Here is a 22,175-nt window from a genome sequence, read left to right on the forward strand (position 1 = left end):
TTTTTTTTCAATTCAAAAAAAAAAAAAATAACAATTCAACCCTTATTACTATATATAGTATTTATTTCTTTGTTTTACTTTTCTTTTGTCGGTTATTGTCTTCTCGATAAAATGGAGAAAAGAGCTTCCTTTTTAGCTGACACTTAATTACGCTCCTTTTTTTTGGAACTTTAGAAATTTCTATTGTCAACATAATTTTTTTATACGATTTATTTAAGGAAAATTATTCTCTAAATAATTATTATAATGAAAATATTTTATTGAATTTTAAAATTAAAAATACAATTGGATTCTAGGAAATTTTTTGAAAGATATTATTAGTGGTAATCTGACGAAGGAAATGCGCGAGAAACTGGTTAACAGTGAGTTAAAACTATAATTATACCGATTCTATAATTATGACCATAGTCGAGTAAAATCAAAACAGTTATATCGACTTGTTCCTATTCTTAACTGAAAACGCATAAAAGCTATTAATAACTATTTTCCTGCTAACATTATTTCATTATATGGTAAAAACGGCAAATTTTCTCTCATTTTATTTATTTAATATTCTCAATAATTATATTATAATAAAATGAATTTATTTGAGAAAATTAATTTTCTAATTAGAAAAAAAATTAATTTGATTCAAATAATTTGACATTTATCAAATAAATATAGATATTTGTATATAAAATAATTATTATTTGGTCCAATTAAATATTTATTCGATAATAAGTAATTGATTATTTGAACTAAATAAATTTTTTTATTTTCATTGTATTATAATTATATAATTTAATGTCCAAATGAAATAATTTTTTCTCTTTTTTATTGACTCCATTTGTATAATTAAAATCATAATATATATATATATATATATATATTTCTATAAAATTTTCTATAATAATATATAATCAAATATTTATAAGGTGTATATAACATCCGGCGTATATAATTTTCGTGGAGAGATAATAACAGTGTAGTAATTTCATTTATTTGTAATTAAGTAATTGATATATAATTAATTAAATTTATAAGAAATTCTATATCTCTTTTTGAAATATATATATTTTTCGTTAGAATGATTTCCTCTTATCGAAATAGCATTTATATCAAACATCTGTTTAATAATTATAATATTAATATTATTAATTATTAATTAATTTATTATTATTATTATTATTATTATTATTATTATTATTTAATAATTAAATCAATTATAATTGATTTAATCAAACTCTAAATTTGTTTTTGATAATTAATTTACTTTTCCAACTTTGGAATAATTAATATTAATTGAATTAAAATCAATTAATAAAAATAATTGAATAATTAATCAGAAATATTTAGTTTCTTAATTTTTCATCTTTTATTAAGTGGCTATCTTTTTATATAAAGTTCACCACTTCCTGAAATGGGATTCATCTGATTTTTTTTTTTTTAATGGTAGACTGACATCATGCACCCTTTTGATGATATCAACTTGGTTCTGTGCCAAAAAACATTTTTCCGATTCCAACTTGTCACATCGTAAATATAAAGAGTTGGACTTTCAGTTATAGGTGTTTTCTAGGTATAAGAAAAATATAATCTTCAAAATCCAAAATTTATATTTTTCTATTATATCACTTTAAAAAGTCAAAATTTTTTTTTGAATCTCTGTTTATTCATAACGAAATTATCAATATTAATTATTATCTTTATCATAAACGTCATACATTTTAATTGAAATATTATTAACTTGATAAATTAAATTTAATTAATTATTTATATGGGTGATATTTAATATTTTTAATCCTATATTGTTCAATATAAATTAAATTAATTAAATATAAATTATCGAAATGAAATAATTTGAAATATTAAATAATTTAAATTATTCAGAATATATTTGATGTCAAACATTTTAAATTAATTTTCGTTTTATTAGGTTGGCTTTTATCAATCGTCATCTTTTATTATTTATGTCAAAAAAAAAAAAAAAAAAAAAAAAAAAATTGTCTGACTTTTTTTTGACGCATAAAATATTTGATAATTATGGATTTAATTGATGAAATATATTGTGCCGAACAAATTAAAATACCCGTGAATTTTCCATATATTTTAAAACTTTATGCAAAATCTGCCATTCGTACACAACCATATGATTTGCTGAAATGGTCTTCTGTTTATTTTCGTTCAATTGCTGATGGCAAAATTCCACCCGTTAAAGTTTGTTATAATTTTCCAAAAAAATTTAATAGGAAACTAAGAAATTTTTTTAATATCTTATTTATTGCTAATATTATATATTAAACTAACCACATACTCAGATTTGGTTATTATTAAGAAATTTTCTCAACTTTCAAAAGTTTGATATAAACTTTGGTAAAAAAAAAGTGACTCAAGTTAGATAATTTAAAATTTCTCAACAAATTCTTTCCTCGTAAATTTCATAAATTGCTCTCTTGCAGATCAGAAAGTTCAAAGATTTTTTTTTTTTATATAAAAAAAATTGACTAGAAAAAAAAACTTTTTGTGTAGTAGAATAAGATTAGATTTTTAAACATACAATTTTAAAATTATTTATTTATTTTATTATTATTATTATTATTATTATTAATATTTATTACCTGTAAATACTTTTTATTACTTATTATTACAATTTTGTAATTGTATTTGATTTTAAAATTATTGCTAAAAAAAAAAAATATAAAAAAAAAACAAGAAAAATCGATGAATCAGAAATATATTATCCCAAGGGAAATTGGAGAGTGAAAAGCAGAATGCCCATTTTAATCTCATCCAGAAAATGAAATCTGTCATACTGAATGAGGCTTAACGAGGAGAACAAAAAATCAATTGTATAGGGATGTTCTTTTACTAAAATTCTAACGTGTGTCCTCCCCTAGATACAAGTATTTGTCGTATATATGTATATTCCTCGCGGGATTTCTGACACTAATTCTTCATTAAAAGTTATTATTGAGCGCGTATATATATATATATATATATATATTCTAACGAAACATGAATTTTCCATTTATTCACTCTAAAAGTTAATACTCTAATATTCTCTGTGACTTTTGAAATGATTAATTTCTTTTTTTTTTAAATAAATAAAATAAAAATAAAAAATAATAAAAAATAATAATAATAATAATAAAATAATAAAATTTAAATAATTTCAATAATAAAATATTATTTAAAATTAAATAATATTGATAAATTGAAATAAATGAAACAAAATCATTTTTTCTAAATATTTCAATATATGTAATAATGAAAGAAAACAGGAAATTAAATTTTATTTCTGATATTAAAATATAAAAAATATTGATTTTTTATCATATGGTAATTGTCGACTAAATACAAAAGCCCTGTTGGTTCGCATCTCAATTATAAGTTTTAGGGGGCAGAAATTATAGAAACTTTAGAGTCACGTTTGTCCCTACTCTCTCTCTCTCTTTCTCTCTCTCTCTCTCGTATCAAGTCCATTGTTCCCTCGAAAGTTTATTTTACTTCGCTTGTAATTATCCACAAAAAAAATCTCTGGTTTCTAGTTTCAAACTCGTTGAATAACACATGCTCATCGTTTCACACAGGACCTTTCAACATAATTACTCCTGAAAATCAACTCGTTAAACTAACTCATTTGCATATTTTTGTGCAAACAAAATATATATATATATATATATATATATTTACATAATTGTTCTATATACTTATTATCTCATTATTAATTTTTCCAACTCTTCATCTCTCGTTCTTGATATGCTTTTAAAATTTGCAGAAATATACGATGATAAAACGTCAAGAGTTTGTCTGCGAGAGTTTCATTTCTCTTTGAAGTTTTTATAATTTGAAACTTGAATAAACTTTTTTACTCAATTACAAATTTTTTCGTTTCTTCATTAATTGAAGTTGAGAAAGTTTCTTATTCAAAAAAAAAAAAAAAAAAATGCGGTAAAATTTGAATTTTTTTCCCCCTAATTTTTTTTGTATATTATAATGATTTTTTAATTTTTCAAGGAACGATTGGAGTATCCGCCTTGTGAACATCCTTCAAAAATTACACCGTATTACCTAAAATCATTGCTGAATCAATATGGTCACGTTCGAAGTGTAACCCTTGAATCACTTTTAACCAGTTGGCATGAAATCGGTTTCTCTGAAACGAGTCTTTATCAGATATTAACGATTGGTCAGTTTCTAAAGGAGCGAGTTTGCGATTTTTATCAATTCTTGGCAATAGCTTGCGGCCTCCTTGGAAAAGTTGGTGCCTCTCTTATTATTATTTCTTCAATGATTATTATAAAACTTAATTTTTTATCTATAGAAAAGAAATTTTAAAAACTCCCAACGCAGTTGACTCACTTTTTTGAGCTTTTCTGTTTCTTTTAAAATTTCTTGTTTCTGAATTAGAAAAATGATGTTGAATTTTTTAATGTTTAGTATATAAATTCAATGATTTTAAAAATCAGATTTTAAAACGAATTTTGACATTATAAAAGTTATTCTGACTTCTTAGGAACTATGCATCTAAGAAGTTTGTATTTAAATTTCAAAATTATAAATTGTACTTATAGACTTTCTAAGACCATGCCGTCAATCTAAAACTGAAACCTCTTAGAACTTGTCAATATGTTATGAAAAATTAATCCTTATAAAAATTATTTTTTTTTTATGAATATTTCCAAAAGAAAATAGTGTTCTTATTTGAAGCTTTTTCATAATCAAAAACGTTGCTATTTTCAACATTATATGCCAATATGAAAATTTCATATAAATATACCCCGAGAGAGTTATCTCTTTCGTGAAAGTTTATTTTTTTTTTTTTATGTATGAAAATTTCTATCTCCTGCCGGGCGTAGTCCTTGAGCAGCTCTCTCGTCGGGAAGTTTGCGTTCTAATTAAATCCTTTCACAGTAAAGTAGCGTGCAGGCGTAAAATTTTCAGTTCTGCTTCAGAACCTTTTTGAAACGATGGTGTATGTTTGTGAGCTCTTGACGGAGGAGCCGGAGGGCGGATCTGCGATGATACCACTGAAAACGTTTCTCAGCCTCTATGGATATCTTGCAAATCTCAATTGCACGGAAGAATCGGAAGCCTTAGAGTTGTGCTTCTGTGAAAGTGTGTCCAACGTCAGAGAAAATGAGAAGATGAATGAGATCAAAGAAAAAGAAAAAGCCAAGCAAAAAATGAAAATAAGCCAAAAAAATATTTCTGATCTTTCATTTTATTGTGAGGAACAAATAGAGGAAACTATCAAGGTATGTATATATAAATGATTTTTTAATTATTAATTTTTGCTATATTACTTGATTAATAGAAAAGCTATTCATCTCAAGCTGATACAAATCTCCATTTGATTTATGTTAAGAACAATAGTATAAAATACACTTTCTATAATGCTTTATACATTTCAGTTTAATTCTCAAATGAATCAACTCTCAAGGTCACTAAAGATGAAATCATTCAAGAAAATCGAAACTTTTTTTATTTTTTAATATAATTGTAAATTAGATTCCAGATTCAACAATTCTCAACAGTACAAAAATTTCACAAAATACAATTTTTGATAAAGAAGAAGAAAATTCCGAGATCTTAATTCTTTTCGATCAAAGAACAGAAATAAAATCTGATGACAATCTCGTGTCACCGAATCATTACAATTTCTTTGAGGTATATATTTAATTTTTTTTTTTCTCTTTCAATTTATAAATTGATAAAAGCAAAACTTTTAATATATATTTCGCATTGCAATTTATGAATGATTCATATATTTAAAGTTTACTAGAATCAAAAGAATAAGTGGTTTGTATCGAAGTTGAACTCGTATATATCTCGAAGGAGTAGGAAAAAAAAAGTTTTTTTTTTACTCAAAGAAACGTAAATAAGGTAAAAGATGGTGAAAAAAAAATTGCAATCCGGATTTGTATTAAGGGGTTGAGAGAGAAATTGCAGCATGGCTTATTGCTAATCTAGAAACTGTTTCATTCCTTGAATAATTCATGGTCCTTTATTACTGAGATCGTAATTTGGAATCATCCTTTATCACCTTATATTACTCTCTTCCTTTTCTCTCTCTCTCTCTCTCTCTCTCTCTTCGAGTTTGAACTTCGTTTTTCTTTCACTTCTTTTCAGAAAACTAGTATCTAAGATTATCACCGGAGAATTATTTATTACAATCGATAAAACGGGTCTGAAGGTCTCATGCGCCTTATCGTTTGAGCTCCTATAATACTCTCGCAGCAAACGATATCGTCTAGTCCGGACCACTTTCAGATGACCATCGATTCTTTCCCATTATCAACTCTCTCTCTCTCTCTCTCTCTCTCTTTTTTTTTTTTTATTCAACTTTTCCTTTTATACATTCAGACTTTTTCAAGCAGCTAAAAAAAAAAATTCTTATTTAGTTTTGTTAATAAAAAGTAAAGTATTACTGTATTAGCAGAAATGAAAACTAGTAGAGGGGAAAATTTTAATTTAAAAATACCTTTTTTTATTGAATTTAATTTTGTAAAATGCAGATTGAGGACAAGATGAATGACGAGAAAAAGGAGGTTAAGAAGAGGACCGATGAAAGGAACAAAGATGATGATGATTACAGTTTCTCGTTTAAAGGAGAAGAGACAGAAGTCAGTAGCTTTGATGATGAATGCATTGAGCATGATTTGAAATACTTGGAGAATTCTTTGAATGGTAAGAAATTAATTTTTCAGTTTTTTTCAAAATAATTAATGTTATATTAAATATAGTATTTCTACGACCTCGTTTTTCACGCATTTAATCCTTTTGAATTTTCAATAATTATTCAAAAACAGGTGTGCTTGTAAAATCATTGATGCGCGTTCAGGAATTCTTTTTATATAATACTAACGGAAGTAATTAACACTAATTTGATTTGCCATTGATTATGTTTAAACGTTCTGTATTGAAAATTGAAAAGTAAATGATTTTTTTTTTTTTTGTACGTATTTTGTGCTAATAAAATTAAAATCAGTAAATTTAATGTGAATTAATGAAAATTTCTCTTATTCAAGGTACCTGTGAGAATATTGACGTGAAATTAGACATTGAATCCATAGTCGAGGAAATCAGTTCTCCAGTAGTTGATTTTGTCGAGGAGTTCCTGACAAGAATGAAACTCGAATTTCCGAATCCGTGTGAATTGTTGAAAGTTCCTGGGATTGGGCCAAAGGTCTCTGAAGATACAGTGACCAAAGTTGGTCTATGGTTGGGAGATTGCTCCCGTCGACAAAACGGAATTGTTGGACCAAGGAACATGAGACATTTCCTCTGTCCATATCTCGACGACTTATCCAGTGCATGAGGATTACAAGAGAGAGAGAGAGAAAAAAAAACCTCAAGTACCATTAAGTCTATGAGTGTGTCTAGAGTCTGCATGGCCCCCGAGAATGAACAGCCAGGAAGTTCCTTTACCAAGTCGACCATACCTCTCGAGGTGTATATATGTGTGTGATCGATCTCTTTCTGCTCTGTAATTTCATTTTTCTTTTCTCTCGTTGAAGTTCAAAGACCCCCTCCCCCCTTACTCTGTGAGTTAAGTGCCTTGCTGCGCAAGTCGAAAAGAAAAGAGCTTTCTGCGAGAGGTACTCACGTTTTCACTCCCGTAAAATGTAACTGCTAAGGAAACAATGAAAGCATTACAATTTTTTTCCAACTGGTATTGCACTTTTTTCAAGATAGTAATTTATTTTCTCAATTTGACTTGATTTCTCAAAAATTTCTGAAATTAAAATAAAAAAAGAAGTAAAATTTGTTTACTTCTATTAATTTAACGCAGCTGAATTTATTTTTTTTATCACTTCTTACGGAATAAATTATTATAATTTAATTTAAATTTATGCGTAGCCCGTTGTTTGCATTATTAATTTTCGGTGTTTTTCTATTTCTTATTCGTGTTTCAATGTTAATGGGGGTTTTTTTTCTTTAAGATAAGAAAAATTGGGTTATCCGTTTTGAAAAGCGATACATACAAAAATTTGGCCTTTTTTTTGACAAGGCTAAATTTGTTTAGTATATATAAATATATAAGACAAAGCATCGAAAAATTCTTCAAAAAAAAAGTTTTCTTTTATTCTCCAACTTGACGTCTCTTGACAAAGTTGATTTAAATTCGACAATATGTCACTTTTATTCAACTATATTTGTTTCAATTTATTTTTTCTCTCCGTCATTTCTTTGAAAAAAATTCACTTTTATCGTGACAGTAAATTGCAAGATAATAAAAAATCCGCTCCAACTATTGTTTATCCAGGTGAGACAATTTTTTTTCATTTTTTCCTGAGAAAATTTCTAAATTATTAAATTTTGATTATTTATATAAAACACACGATGTAGTAATAGAAAATTTCTCTTTGAAAATTATAAAAAATGAATAGTCAAATGAAAATTGAAATTAAATAATATTGGATTTTAATTTGAACTTCTTGGGGAACATTCACGAATTTTGCATTGAAAACTTTCAACATAAATTTCATGCACTTTTATGTCCATGTACCTGTTCAAAAGAAGGGAAATAAGTTTTTGAGGAGAAGAATATATGTATAGAAGGGAGGATAGATAGAAAAAGGAGATTTTACAGTCTAGCCATCATCTTGCAATGAAAACTTTTCGCAATAATAAAGTTTCACAAAGTTCCCTTTTCAAAGACTTTCCTAAAACTCAAACAAACAGAAATAAGGAAAGTATTTTTTTTTTAGGAAAAAAAAGTGTCATATTTCTATAATATATTTTTCTAACAATTTAGTTAAAAAAAAATTTTTTTTTTTAAACAAAATTGTAGCAAAAGAAAATTGTAGAAATTGTTTTAAAAAAAATTCTTATATTTTTGAAGAAAATTGAAAAAAAAAATTTGTTGAAATGTAAAAGAGGAGTTTCTTTATAACTCGTGATGTTGAGAGAAATATTCGAAAGAGAGAAAGAGACTCGATTTCAATTGAACATTCCGGAGTGTATGTACATATATCACAAGTCTCAAGAGAAGGTCCAATACGTCTGATAACTGTCTGCTCGTAAAATGGGATCCACAAACTTGTTACGACTTGTACACACGAGGTACATAGATATATATATATATCCTTTGCAGGCACAAAATGGTGCGGAAACGGAAATGTGGCTGAGAACTACAATGACCTTGGAAAATACGCAGAAACAGACGCATGCTGTCGAGATCACGATCATTGTAAAGATATTATTCATGCCATGGAGACCAAATACAATCTCACCAATATGTGTATTTATGCAAGGTTTTTATTTTCAATATTACATTCTATTTATAAAAAATAATTTTTTTTTATATATATTTTTTATTATAATTTTAATCTTAAACTGCAAATTTATATAAATCATTCTATTTTCAACATTTCCCCCCCCCCATTTTTAAAAATCAATCGTTCTTTGAAACATGAAAAATTCAACTGATGTGTCAATTTTTGATAATCAATTTTGATTGAGCTTTTTTCTCCCAAAGGAATTTTTTATTTTTGTTACTGCACAAAAAAAAATTGTAATTTTTTCCCAATATTTACATAGTTGAATTGTAAATTACTTTTGGAATTTTTCAACAATATCGTTTGATAGATAAATTTTTTCCGCGTGAAAATCAAACCACGTTGTGGGAATTGAAGTTTAGTTCAATATATAGAATAACATTTCTAATGGTATAGACACAAACAGTGTTCAATTGAGCAAATAACGCAGATATATATTTTATACATATAGTTGGAAAGTCAGAAATGACCTAGTTCAAAAAATGTTTAATCATTCTATTACTGGCTTATATAAAAAAAAGGAAGAAGTTGAATTTCTTATTTCCATCGTACTTGCAGTGCACTTAGTATAAACTTTCTTTCAACAAAGTTGTAATATAAAAAAAAAAAAAAATGAAAAAAAGAAATAATTAGAGAACTTACAAAGTCATTCTTAGTGAAAGACTTCTTTTCTTACTAAAAAAGATACATTAATTTTTAAAAAATTCTTTTATTAAAAATTATTAATAATTTTATTATTTTTTTTTTGCAGATTTTTATTTTTTTAATGAATTAAGTGTAAAAAAAAGTATTAATTCACTATATCGAATTCAACTAATTGTCTTTTTTGAGCTTTTTTAATATTCATTTGAATTCGCGATTTTTTTTCTCTCCTTGTTGAAAAGATTTTTTTTTGATGCAAATTAAAGTCTCACCCTCTAAGGAAAAAGGGAATGGAGTGTATATAAAAAGAAAAAGAAATTGAGAGTTAAAAGGGAAGAATACAAAAATGTTGCGCACACATACACCCCTCTCGCGGATAATCGATGTCGAATTCTCTCGCCTGTCCTGAATTCGAAATATACAACGAAGCAATGCAGTAAAATAATATACTATATAGCTCTTCTGTATCAACTTGAAAATTCTTTTAGTATACAAAATACATTTTATATACTATTGTCACTTGGAAATTGTTTATTTTTTTTTCTTTCAATGTAATATAGGGTACATTGCTCCTGTGACGAGAAATTTTACGATTGTCTTGAACAATCTGAGGACAAAATTGGCAATAAAATAGGAATTCTTTACTTCAACTTTTTGAATACTAAATGCTTCCGCAAAGATTATCCAATACGAAGATGTAAACGATACACGAGGTAATGCTCTTTATTTCATTAAAAAAATCTTATATTTCTCTATTTAATAGTCATCCAATCAGAATAAAATTTCATTAATAAATTTTATAAATTTTCCCAGAGAGAGAAAAATTGTTTTTGATTTGAAATTATAATTTTTTTTTTTTTTTATAAATACTAAATTTATTTAAATTATTTCTACAAAGAATTAGTATATTTTTCAAAAAAAAAAATAAATAAATTTTATTTTTATCTCTCTGGAGTATAAAAATTACTAACACCTTATAAGAGATTAGATGAAAATTGATTTTTTTGTCTAAATAAAATTTGTCAAACTTAGAACTAATCTTGTTGTTAATTTGACATGAACCATTAGTTTATAGGTTTATCTTTTGAGTAGGATGAAATTTCTTTTCGAGTAATCTTAAACGAAGTCAGAATTAAATGGACAAAATGTTTTCAACAGATTTCCAAGGAGATGTGTCGAGTACGAGTTAGACGAAGATGGATCAATGATATATCAGTGGTTCGACGTGCCACCCTTCAAATAAATTGTCATTTATCAAGATAAATTTATCTTTTCAAAAAATCTCTCTCTTACTTACAACAAAATTATTGTCAATGTTCCATAATCAGTACATTTTTATCGGAAAAAAATGAAAATATTTTACAATATCGACTTTTTTTAATAAAAAGAAAATAATTTAAATTTTTCCAAAAAAAAAAATTATTTTCTTAATAAATAATTAACGAAACAATTGTAAAAAATTAAAACAAATGAAAATGTAAATTTATTTAATTACACATTATTTTAATGCAAGAAGTAATAAATAGAAATTTCATTCTTTTCAAATAAGCTTAATTCTTAACTCTTGACTAGCCATTTTAAATGAAAAAAAAAAAAAAAATCTTTGGAATCGTGAAAATTTTAATTCGAGTTCCGGAAGAGCTTGTTTATTTTTCTGACGAAACTAATACCTGGAAAAGCAATTAAAGCAGAGGGCCATCGAACCAGCATCAATTTAATTGCTCCCAACGATTTTAATTGTTCATTTTTTTCCTCTCTTTCCTTTCCTTTTGAATGTAAAGCTCTTTGTAATTTTTTTCGCGTCCCCGCGGTTTCTGTACATATATATATATAGAGAGAGAGAAAGAGAGAATATTGTTATCACATTAATGAACTAGTTTACCAATATATTCCTTATAATACAAAACACCATCTTGCAAAATCGGTTTATCTTCCTGCTTTATAATATAGGATTGATCGTTTAATGTCTTTTCTCCAACATGAAAGCATTCAATATTATTAAGAGGATTATTAAACAATCGAATAACGAACCATGTTGCATTTATCGTCGCTCTACATTCTCTTGCCTCAGGAAGGAGGGGGGGATTTATTATTTTATCCAATAACTTCCAAAGACAAAAAAGTTTTTTTTATTATTATTTAAACGATTTTTTTTATCTAATTTAAATCAAGTCCAAATATTTATCAATTGTATAATTTTCAAATTGCTGAATAAAATCTTTCGTTGTGAAAGAAAATTAATTTTTAGAATTTTAATACAGAAAAAAAATTATTATTAATTTAAATTATTAAAAATATATTTTCTATTTAACTGATTGTATAATTTTATCTTATATTTGTTTCAGATTATGTAAAATTATTTTCAAAAGGTTTATTTTAATAATTTAATTTTTTTCAACGTTACTGTAACTTTTAATTATTCTTTTCTTTTCAGTTAATTGTTAAACTTTTAATAAACATTTTCCTATTTTTTTGCAACGGAGTTTTATACTTTTTAATTAAGGTAAAAACTGTGAGAAAACAATTACCTTTTTTTTCAATTGGTTTTATTTATTTATTTATTTTTTTTTTTTGAAATTACTTTGACCCTCTTTTTATTTTTATGTAAATTTTGCATAGAATTATTTTCTATGTACGAAAATTAAATTATAAACAAATATTTTAATTATTATTATTAATTTTTTTACTCATGTAAAATATATACTTATTAATTATTTTAGTAATTAATTATGAAATGTATTTTGTAATAGATTAAATAAATATTATACATGTTTCTATAGAGTGAATAGCTTTTGAGCAGAATCAGAGGAAATTTGAAACTTGGTTCATTAAAGCTCGAGCCACTTTGACCCCAGCCACTTGAATTCTCATCTCACTAGGAGTCAACTTATATGTTACGTGGTCTTTAAGTGCGTACTTGCGATTTGCTGTGTGCAGAACTGCAACAAGATCACATTGAACATCTTCAAACAGTGAGAGAGCGTCGAGATAATAAATGAAGAGACATCTTCATTATAATTGCTAAAAATTATTACCTCTATTATCGAATTAATAATAAAAAAGAAAATATCCTCGAATTTATTATCATAATTAAATTACTTTTACGTTTTGAAAAAAATATTTATTAATATCAATTCAAAAAAAAAAAAACCAAAATTATAATAATTTTCTTAATAATAAAATTTTAATTAAAAAAATTTTTTTTTTGTTTATAGATGTTGCAGCTTCGGTTGATGTGCATTTTGAGAATAAGGATGGTGGATTTTTTTTGAAACATTCACCAAGACAATATTATTCATCGTCGTCGCGACAAGAAACAATGACGCCAATATCATCAACGGTAACGGCGTCGCCTCCAGGTTCAGTTTTGTCCATCGACAAATTCACAGTCTTCCAGACAAGCGAACCGGTTTCAGTGAGAGCGACCTACGGCCCTTTCAGCACAAAACAAACTGTTCCGGCGCGATACATCGTCCCGGATCCTCTTGATACACTTCCGTTACCCGATCCAAGAAATAGAGGGCCAAATAATAATAATAATACAACAACATCATCGCTGGCGATGAGCAGGGCATTATTGGATGCCCAGGAACTTGGTACAAGACATTTGGATATGTCCGCTCATCTTGTGAGCAACACCGTTGCACGTGATTCACCGGTCCTCAGGTATAATAATCAAATTTTCAAAACTCGTTTTATTTCAATCAATTCTTTTTTTTCTGTGGAAGTACGATTATTTATCATTTTATTTTAAATTATATATTCAATTAGATTTTTTTCTGATTATTTAAAATATTTTCCATAATTTATGGTTTTTTTTTTATATTTAATTGAATTTTTATACTGTTTTCTTATGAGGAATTTTTCTAAATTTAATTTGATATTTATGGTAATCGAATTTTCATTTTTTAATTGAATTTTATTTCAATCAAATGTCTTTTCCAATTTTTATCTAAAAAGAATTTCTCTTTATTTAATTTTATTTAATTAATTTAGAAAATTTTTTCATTTTTTAATTAATAAAAATTATTCTAGTTTATAAAATCCGGATTTCAGAAAATATCTATTTTTATATTTCCATTTTGTTTCCAGATTTTTATTAGAATATGCCGTTCAGGATTTGTCTTTATATATATATTTCTTTTGTATATTATATACTATTTTTATTTATTCTTTTTTTTTATATTTGCTCTAAATTCGAAAGATAATATTGAAAGATGAAAGAGAACGTCTCATCGTATACAGGGTAAACCTCATTTATCTGAGTGCTTTTTATAATTATGTCAATGGATAAAATTCTGATATAATATATATATTTTTTTTTTTTTTCGAAAAGTAACATTTTTATCGGGAAAAACTGAGACTCCATTGTACCTTTGAGAATCATAACGTTCCATGTTATTACGTATTTTACGATATACGGTTGCCCTAAATCTGAGGAGATGCAAGTGCTTTTAGACTTATCGATCCAGTCAGTAACACCTACTTTTCTGAATTTTCCAATACTGGCGAGATACTTCAAGACGCTGAAATTTCACCAATCTCCTCGTTTCACCAGGAATTCCCTTTAGATTCTCTCCTCCTTATTCTTATTGGTCTCTCTCTCTCTCTCTACATGGGAATAAATCTTCTCGTTTTCCAGTCGTTTTTTTCCTCTTATACTTTAAATAACTTTTCAAAACTAATATTTAACTCTTGTAGACTATTAAAAAGAAAATTTAATATTTTATACTCATGTGACAATTTTTTGATTCATTGCAAGTTCAATATTTTAGTATTTGAGTATATCATTTTATTTCACTCTTGTCAATTTTGAGAAAATAAAATAAAATCTCCAATAAAATTTATCGTTTATTTTAGAATGAGTTCACAAATATTAATTGACTTTATTTTATCTTTGAATATATAATTAAATATTAATTCTTATGTCTGGATATGCGATCTATATTGATATTAATTTAGAGACAAGTATTTCAAGCAACAACTAAAATGGAGAATATTTTTTTTTTAAATCCCATTGAAAATTCCATCTTTCAATATTAAAAATAAAAAAAAAAATGAAATACAATAGGGCAAGACAATCTTGATCTCTGGATGAAAATAAAGAACATTTCTCTTCTCTGTTCAGGGTATTGTTCCATGCGGGAAGCGAGTCAACCGGTAGAAGACAATTGCTTCTGGGTCGTCATCAGAGAGTTTGCGTCGTGCTGCACGCTTCTCTAAACGGTGGTAGCAGCAGGTTGAGCTCGACTGGATCAAAGGACTCATCATCATCATCATCATCGTCTTCTACGTCGTCATCGTCAACGAGTAAAAATGGTCCATTAACAGCTGCCTGTAGTCCAGATGGTGAGGATGGCGTTTGTTTGGCACAAATAACAATTCCAGCTAATTGGTGGCCACCATTACCACCACCTGATGCCTCGGGACGTATTAAAGTTCCAAAAACATTACCAAGAATTGTTCAACTATCCTATTCTGTCCTTGAGCCAAGAAGCAATGAAGATGGTGGAGTTCCCCATGTTCTTGATTCGGGATCATCGTCATTTTGTCAGCCGAGAGTACAAATACAACCGGTTACGCCATTAGGTAGTGTGACCCTAGCGCCAAATCGTGAGGATTACAAAGAATTGAAAACCGACGAGTATCTTACACTTTTGGTTCCCCATGGACCACTGTATCCGAGATCGAGGCTCCACGTGCCGGCTTTTCTCCATTCGCACTCATCTCGTCAGGGTGCACAGGGGAGACCACCAGTTGCTGCTGTTGTACTCAGGTATTGTTATAGACAATTGGCCTTTTATTTGCGAGCTGCGAGTTTAAATGCCCAGTTTAAATGTGTGTCTGCTCTTTTTATGTGCGGAAATTACATAGAAACGTGTCCATGAAATTTGAATGACAATATTGGTCATTATTTACCGGGGAGATTAACGCGTTGACATTTGACGGAAGCACGTTCTTTTTTTTTAACAAAAATTAAAATGAATCTTGATGCTTTTTAAAAAGTCAATTTATTCTTTTTTTGCTTTAAAAGACGAAAAATTTGATTTTGAAAAAGCAAATATTTAATAAGTAAATTATAATTCTTTTTTTTTTGACAATCATTGATTTTAAATTAGCGAAAATAATAAATCATTGATTTAAATATAAATAAATATGATTTTTCAATTAATAATTTAAATTTCTGAAAAATGAGAATTTTTTTTATTATTTTTTTTTTTTAATTTTGTAATAAAAATTAATAACTGTTATATAATTTTCATAATATTTTACCAACAATGTGAATTTTATTATAAATTTAAAATGTCTGAAAGGAGAAAATTTTCCATTTAATATCTTAATTATTACTGCAATTAAATTAATAATGTACTTTGAATTTAATAGCAATTTTTCAGAAACATTATTAATTACCGCTATAACGTTTAATAATATTATCATTAAATAAACCATTGATTTTAATAATTAAAAATTTGATTTTAAATTAATTTATCAAATTTTAATTTTAGTTTCAATTTTTTTTCAAAATAATCTTGAAAATTAAAATTAACATTTCTTTTTTGAAAAAGTACATATTTCGTTTAATTGAGTTTCGTTTTCAAGCTACATTAATCTAGATTTAAACGTTAATTTAGTTTACTCCTTGATAAGGACACAAAACAGACTGAATTAAGTTTCGTTTTTGCAGGGAAAATAGAATGTATATATATATAAGGAGTTTCGCTTGAGTTTACAGACAAAAGGAAAAGAAAAATAAATTTTTTTACTTTTATATTATCTTTTCTTTTTAAATAAAAAAATAAATTTTTGTTTTCATTTTGCGGACGAAAGTTGAAAGTTTTAAATTTTGATTCTATTTTTACAAAGAAAGATAAAACAAAATTAAATTTTTTTACGATATTTTTTTACACCCGTTTTACATTTTCACTGCAGTTTTTTTTTTAAAAGGACCTAAAATGACAATATTAACATTTTTTTCTATCGTGTGAAGAAAATTTAAAAATAAAATAAATTTTTTAAATAATTTAAATTTAAATAGTTGAATTTTTCAAATTTTTAAACTTTCACTATTTTTAATTTTTATTCAAATGCAATTCTTAATATTTTATTTTACAATAAAACTTTCCAAATTTAAATTAAAATATAAAAAATTGAAAATTGTTTTTTCTAATAACAAATTTTTAATGATTCTACTTTTTATTAGCATAAAAAAAATAATAATTAAATTCATGACTTTTACAAGTTGTAGTAAATTTTAATTATTTTTAAAAAATTTAATTTAATATTATCTGTGTATTATAGAACTCTTTTTCTCTTTACGGTTATATTTAAACATCCTTAAGGAAATGAAAGTTCAAGATTGTTCTGCTTTAAAAATATGAGATGATTTTACTTACAGACAATATTTTTTTTAGTAAGAAACACTTTTTAATGTTTAATTAAAAGAAGAAATGGTTTTCAGTTTTTAATATATTTTTATTATTTTCATGAAAGAAAAAAGATAAAAGCGTAGGAAGTATAGATATCTTTTGCTTTCATCTTCTTAAGTAATGATTTATTGTTGTCCATCTTATTTTTATATTTTTATTATATTTTCTTTTTCTTAGTTTTTACATCCTGAGAAATTTTTGAATTTATTTTATTGTGTTATTATTTTTGCTTTTATTTTAATTTTTGTTTTTTATTTTTCTTTAACAATATTTAATTTTTACATTTAATATATTCTTTGTTTTTTTCAGACTTTTTTTTAATTAGCACTCTAACTTGTAATTTTTAATAAAACTTTAATTTAAATTTTTTTGTAATAATAGAACGCGTTAATATTTCAAAAAAAAAAAAATTTTTTTTCACTTCTTTGTTATGAGTAATAATAGAATACGCTAAAAAAAAAGAAATGTGAATGTAGGTTGAAGTGGCTTAAACGTCATTTAAATTTAACAGTTTCATTAGAGAGAATAAAAACTAAATATATTTCTGCTTGATGGAGTTACTCTGATAGAAGTGACCTAATTACATTAGCCGGGGGTAGTTTTTCACTAACTAAGTCAATTTCACCTTAAGATACAAAATTAATATCAAATATTTGATAAACATCGCAAATATTTATTTTGCAATTAATCAACTTCTGTAGTTTCATCTAAATAACAAAAAATTTCTCTCATATATTTGAGAATAATTAATAAAAATAAAAATATTTAATTTAATATAATATCAAAATAAAAAAAAAACAGTTTCTTTATTTTAAAGCAAAATGTGAGAATGATTCTATTTCGAAAGAATTTAACATCATCATTAATATTTTTTAATAAAATAAAAATGAATTTTAGTATTTCAAAAGTTATAAAACTACATAAATGACGACAAAGAGCAATCTATTGTAAATCTCTGTGTTTTATCTATGGCATCAGTTTGTAAAAAGAATAGAGAGAGAAAAAAAAAAAGAAAATTGGTGCTCGAAAAGCCTGGAATTTTTGCAATTCCATATAGTTTATTCGTTTCGAGAATGTAAAGTGTCGAGTGTATATATAGTCCCTCTCTGTGTACACAGAACTCGAGGAAATCGATGACCAATTTATATGGAAATGTCGCAATCTCACTGAAATTTTCACGCAACCTCGGACCCTACGATAATTGCCCAGTTTCATTTGTATAACATCAAACTCACGTTTCTCTGTCTTTCCAAATGAGAAAATGACACACGATGTTCAAAGTAAAAAAAAATTTTTTTGTTTTTTATACGCGACTGATTAAAATTCCACCTGGAAATCATCAAATTGTTACAAAAGATATGCGAGATTCGCCTCGTTGATTTTTCTCAATAAACTCTCATATTACAAAAGAAAAAAAAGAAAAAAAACCAATAGACATTTTTACTCGCATTGAAAAATGAAACTAAACCATTTCCGTCGTTATACTTAAATTTGATCGTAGAAAAAATTTGCTTTACACGCTGAATTCAATTTTTTTTTACCTTGAAAAAAATATATACTCATTTTTCACAGTTTGTAAAGAAATTTGAACTTTGTGTACAATGAAGAACTACTTTAAAATTAAATAGAGGAAAAAATTAATTTTCAATTAAAAATATAATTGTGACTTTTCTAAAAGTAGAAATTATTGGAATTTGTCTGAGAGTTTTTTTTTTAAATGAGTGAGAGTCTATTTTAAAATTTTATTTAAATTTAAAGAAAAAAAGTTCATTGACTTCAATTTGTTATTTATATATTTTTGTCCATATAATCGAAAAAAAAATGTCAGTGGCAATAAATAAAATGTTGGACTATAAAGAGAGGACAAAAAGAAATTGAGTTAAAAGGACAATAAAGTTGTTTCTTTCAACGACAGATTATAAACTTTGTTTTCATTTGACTTTCAGAGCTCGGGTCAAGTCGGACGTTAAAATCCTAGATGCAACATCGAGCAATCCGGATTGGATAGTGGAATCTAAGATCAATATGAAGAACACCGCGGCAACCTTCACGGCCAGAAGGAAGGAAAACGTGTCACGTTTACCAAACGCGTAAGAACAATTTTTCCTTTCCATTAGAAAAACCCATCTCTAAATAAATGAAAAATCCATACTTCACGTGTAACTTCATTCCTCAACATCAATATAATACTTATTTTTATAAAAATAGTGAAGGATCGATTATTCTTTTTTTTTTTTTTTTAATTTACATTTTTATTATTTTTATCTATATATATTATATTAATTTTACACTAAAGAATTTTTCGATAATATTGAAATATTCTGAAATTATCGAGATTTTAAATTTCTTAAATATTTATTTAAAATTTTTTTCTTATATTTTATATATTAGTCTTGATAATTTCTTTAGAAAAATTCATTTTATGAAATAATTTGAATAGCTTGTGTAAAAGAGTTTTCTGGATTCTCCATTTACTTTTCATTTTTCTATATTTACATTAATTAAATTTACATTTCAATTATCCTATCGACGTGTATACTGATGAGTTTAATTACTCGGCAAAATAGAGAAAACACTTCTCTGTGAATTGAGCATTCGTTTCTCGGCAAATAAAAGGAAAATTTCAAGAATATGAATTATTAAATCGACCAAGTTTCTTTGCAAGGTATTTTTTTTTCTCTTTTATTCGAGTCGTAAAGATAAAGAGATGCGTAATTAACAGTGATTAATGAATACTGAATGGTCATGTATTACACAATTTTTTTTTTTTTTTATTAAGTAAACATGTCCCTCTTTTTAAAAAGAAGTTTTGCTTGCGAACGAGTTAATAAAATTTCGTTAGGTCCTGTTGCGCAAGTTCCAAACCAGTTATATGCGCCCATCTCGCATCGATGAAACAGAAACCACACCAATGTCTAATAATTATCTTCAAGTCGCCCCCCTACTTCAAAAAAGACGCCTTCTTTTCTTTCAAAACGATCATCATGTGAGAAACAAAAAAAAATTAGAAAGAATATATATATTTATATAGTATCGTCTGGACGCAAAAACCGAAATTACACACCATCTTTTCCCAGAACCAATTTTAAATTAATCGATGCAGAGATTAACCCCTTCTTATAGAAAATTATCTCTTAGCAACAATTCTAAAATATCACGAGACGATAGGAATTTGCAAACTAGTAGAAAAAAAATAATCGGAAATGAAATATTACTAGTTCAAGGAATTATAATTTTACGTCAGCATTTCATTTTTTTATATTTACAAATATTAAAAATAATAATAAATTTATTAAAAAATAAATAGAGAATATTGAATTGAAAAATCGAAATTTTAATGAAACGTTTACAAAATTGAGTATGTGATAAAAAATGATAATGATGAAAGATCACAAGATATGTGACTAAAGAGCCGGTAGAAATAATTCGATAAGTGCCCTTTACAGGGAGAGACATTATGATCTTTGTGTGGATATTCTTTTGAAGGTGGTTCTTCTTCTTTTTTTTTTTTTTTAATGTGTTTACCCTCCACTCATGTTTCGCTTTTGTTGGCAGGTCAGCCGAAGAGATTATGACTATGCTACTGGAGGCGAGTGACGAGGGTGCAGGAGGCAACTGGGACGGGGGAAGAATCGTGTGGAGCGTACGATATGCCTTCGAAGGCGAGGAAGATAACGTTTCTATACCTGGCATGTATCAGTTAAGCCAACAGCAGCAGCAGCAGCATCATCATCACCATCATGTGGAAAGAGGAAAGGTGCAAGCGCGTCTCGAGATTCAGAAGGATGATATTCAAGCGGTTCTGCCCATTTCAAAGGTAAAATACCCCTTCGTCTGATTATTTAATCAGGATCCCATCAACACACACACATACATACACTAGATTATTGAGGTAACACTTCATTTTCTTTTCAATTTTCAAATTTTGGTTTTTTTTTCACAAATTTAAATATTTGTTGAAAAATTTTGTATTTTCTTTTTTTTTCTCAATTTGCTCCTTTTTTTAACTAATGAATCTGTTTTGTCATTTCATTATTATTCTTTTTGATTTTTTTATATAGTTTTCAAAATAAATAATAAATACCACAAAAATTGAAGATATAAAATATATGAAAGAAAAGCAAACATTTTTTAATGTAGAGAAACTGAACAAATATAGCAGAAACTGAATCATAAAATAAATAAAAACTATTCAGTAATATTTAATAACAAAAGGAATATTTTAAAATAAATAAAAATTAAAAAAATGATTTTTCATATTGTTGAACTAATTTTAAATTTTCTATTTTATCTCTTTTGTTTCTTAATTGCATTCCAATTTTGCGATTTATTTCTTTTCAATTTATTTTACAATTGACATTTTATTCGGAATTGTAAAAGAAAGAATAGAAAAACAATGAAAAATAGTAAAAAAAAAAAAAAAAAAAAAAAAGAAGAAGAAAGAAACAAAGAAAATAAATGCAAAAGATTTGATTAAGAATTCCAGTAGGTGAAAATGCAGCACATTATTTGCTGTTCAGAGATACTGATTGGAAGAACTCGTTAGAATCTCGTAGCTTCCTGCATATCTGGTTCTGTAATTGCCGGAGTCTTAGTCGATGGAGAGCAGTAAAGTTTTTAATTAAGCAGCCCTTTTTGCCTTCACCGTGAAGACGTTTCCTTTTTTTTTCTTTTCTCTCTCGCTCTTCCTCTTGTTTGTTAAGGGTATTATATACAGACACATCGTTTCCGACACTAGGTCGCGAAACTATAAGTACAATGTTTGCATATATATATATAAAACGAAGGTACGAGACACAGTACTTGAGGGACATCAAGTCTGAGAGAAAATCTTTCCCCTGAG

The 22,175-nt window shown here is 26.4% G+C and overlaps 3 protein-coding genes across 6 annotated transcripts in view; all 3 read left to right on the top strand.

The window, feature by feature from the left end:
• The window catches only part of LOC127290535 (transmembrane protein 132E), a 45,968-nt gene that overhangs the window by 13,797 nt on the left and 9,996 nt on the right, over nt 1-22,175 (top strand). For all 4 annotated transcript variants that reach the window (XM_051319174.1, XM_051319172.1, XM_051319170.1 and 1 more), the window contains 4 exons: nt 13,121-13,571; nt 15,034-15,681; nt 19,279-19,422; nt 20,888-21,149. In XM_051319174.1, coding sequence (XP_051175131.1) covers nt 13,121-13,571; nt 15,034-15,681; nt 19,279-19,422; nt 20,888-21,149 — 1,505 coding nt within the window. The remainder of the gene's footprint in view (nt 1-13,120; nt 13,572-15,033; nt 15,682-19,278; nt 19,423-20,887; nt 21,150-22,175) is intronic.
• LOC127290544 (uncharacterized) lies at nt 1,997-7,769 on the top strand. Its single transcript, XM_051319205.1, has 6 exons — nt 1,997-2,196; nt 3,997-4,239; nt 4,935-5,237; nt 5,491-5,649; nt 6,498-6,669; nt 7,011-7,769. Exons 1-6 carry the CDS (start codon nt 2,023-2,025, stop codon nt 7,298-7,300), a joined length of 1,341 nt encoding a protein of 446 aa, XP_051175162.1. The 5' UTR covers nt 1,997-2,022; the 3' UTR covers nt 7,301-7,769.
• Nucleotides 7,993-11,273, top strand: LOC127290556 (phospholipase A2-like). The gene is made up of 4 exons (XM_051319230.1): nt 7,993-8,248; nt 9,080-9,239; nt 10,466-10,618; nt 11,064-11,273. Exons 1-4 carry the CDS (start codon nt 8,116-8,118, stop codon nt 11,146-11,148), a joined length of 531 nt encoding a protein of 176 aa, XP_051175187.1. The 5' UTR covers nt 7,993-8,115; the 3' UTR covers nt 11,149-11,273.

The sequence above is a fragment of the Leptopilina boulardi genome, unplaced genomic scaffold, assembly GCF_019393585.1.
Source record: "Leptopilina boulardi isolate dan_hultmark-lab unplaced genomic scaffold, ZJU_Lbou_2.1 LbouV2_70, whole genome shotgun sequence".
Lineage (NCBI taxonomy): Eukaryota > Metazoa > Arthropoda > Insecta > Hymenoptera > Figitidae > Leptopilina > Leptopilina boulardi.

Coding starts and splice junctions, on each gene's coding strand:
- LOC127290544 (XM_051319205.1), top strand. CDS start 2,023: ATGGATTTAATTGATGAAATATATTGTGCCGAACAAATTAAAATACCC. Junction 5,238..5,490: donor AAATAGAGGAAACTATCAAG/GTATGTATATAT, acceptor ATTGTAAATTAG/ATTCCAGATTCAACAATTCT. Junction 6,670..7,010: donor CTTGGAGAATTCTTTGAATG/GTAAGAAATTAA, acceptor CTCTTATTCAAG/GTACCTGTGAGAATATTGAC.
- LOC127290556 (XM_051319230.1), top strand. CDS start 8,116: ATGTCACTTTTATTCAACTATATTTGTTTCAATTTATTTTTTCTCTCC. Junction 9,240..10,465: donor AATATGTGTATTTATGCAAG/GTTTTTATTTTC, acceptor AATGTAATATAG/GGTACATTGCTCCTGTGACG. Junction 10,619..11,063: donor AGATGTAAACGATACACGAG/GTAATGCTCTTT, acceptor TGTTTTCAACAG/ATTTCCAAGGAGATGTGTCG.